This window comes from Phaethon lepturus, unplaced genomic scaffold (assembly GCF_000687285.1).
Source record: "Phaethon lepturus isolate BGI_N335 unplaced genomic scaffold, ASM68728v1 scaffold34849, whole genome shotgun sequence".
Lineage (NCBI taxonomy): Eukaryota > Metazoa > Chordata > Aves > Phaethontiformes > Phaethontidae > Phaethon > Phaethon lepturus.
Genome location: NW_010561958.1, coordinates 5,568 through 6,276, shown reverse-complemented (window position 1 = coordinate 6,276; position 709 = coordinate 5,568). Strand labels below are relative to the sequence as shown.

The 709-nt window shown below is 55.9% G+C and overlaps 1 protein-coding gene across 1 annotated transcript in view; it reads right to left on the bottom strand.

Annotated features, from left to right (window-relative positions):
- Positions 1 to 709, bottom strand: part of ALDH4A1 (aldehyde dehydrogenase 4 family, member A1) — a gene marked incomplete at its 5' end in the record, with an annotated part of 9,144 nt that overhangs the window by 2,878 nt on the left and 5,557 nt on the right. The window contains one exon of the mRNA XM_010294145.1: positions 257 to 330. Within this exon, the coding sequence (XP_010292447.1) occupies positions 257 to 330 (74 nt within the window). The remainder of the gene's footprint in view (positions 1 to 256; positions 331 to 709) is intronic.

The window sequence follows — 709 nt, the reverse complement described above, 5'->3', positions numbered from 1 at the left end:
TGCCGGCTCCCCACGCTAAAGGCCATCCCGTGCCGGTGGGTGCCCTGAGCTCCTCCAGCGCACCCACACGGAGAAGCTTCACGCTTCCGCCACATGGACGGGACGTGATTTACCGTGTCATCCGTGCTGTGCTCGCAAGGAAAGGAATCCCGGCCATCGCTTTACCTTCCTCCCGAGCAGGGGAGGAACTGAACCCTGCCTCACCCCTGCATGGCCTCCCCCCACCTAAAAAAAAGGTGTAAGAAGTGGCAGTTACCTCCAGCCAGGCGTGGGAAATTGCGGTAGCGATCCAGGTTTTCGGATACCTGCTTCCAGAGCCGCTTGAAAGTCCTGGAAGAGAAAGCAGCAGCTGGTTAGTGCACTCTTGCCTTTGCACAGGAGTGGCGCTTGGAAAAGGCGCATCTGGGGGACCCCAGCAAACCCCTGCGTCCGTCCCCAAAAGAAGGGATGCCCTGCAAGCAGAAGAGGAGGTGCTAGCTGCGGTGTCAGAGCAATGGCACTACACAACCACCCCATAGTTTTAGAAGTAAGAAACTGTTGCAGTGCCACAGGGAACACACAGGAGCGAGCGTCCAGCAGAACTTTCTGTTCTCCTTTCCCCCCTTCCTTTCCGTCCTTACTGTGACAAACCCCTTGGCTGCAAAACAATAAAAATGCTAATAACCTCCCAGCAGGAGGCACAGCACTGATACTAATTTATGAGCTTCAC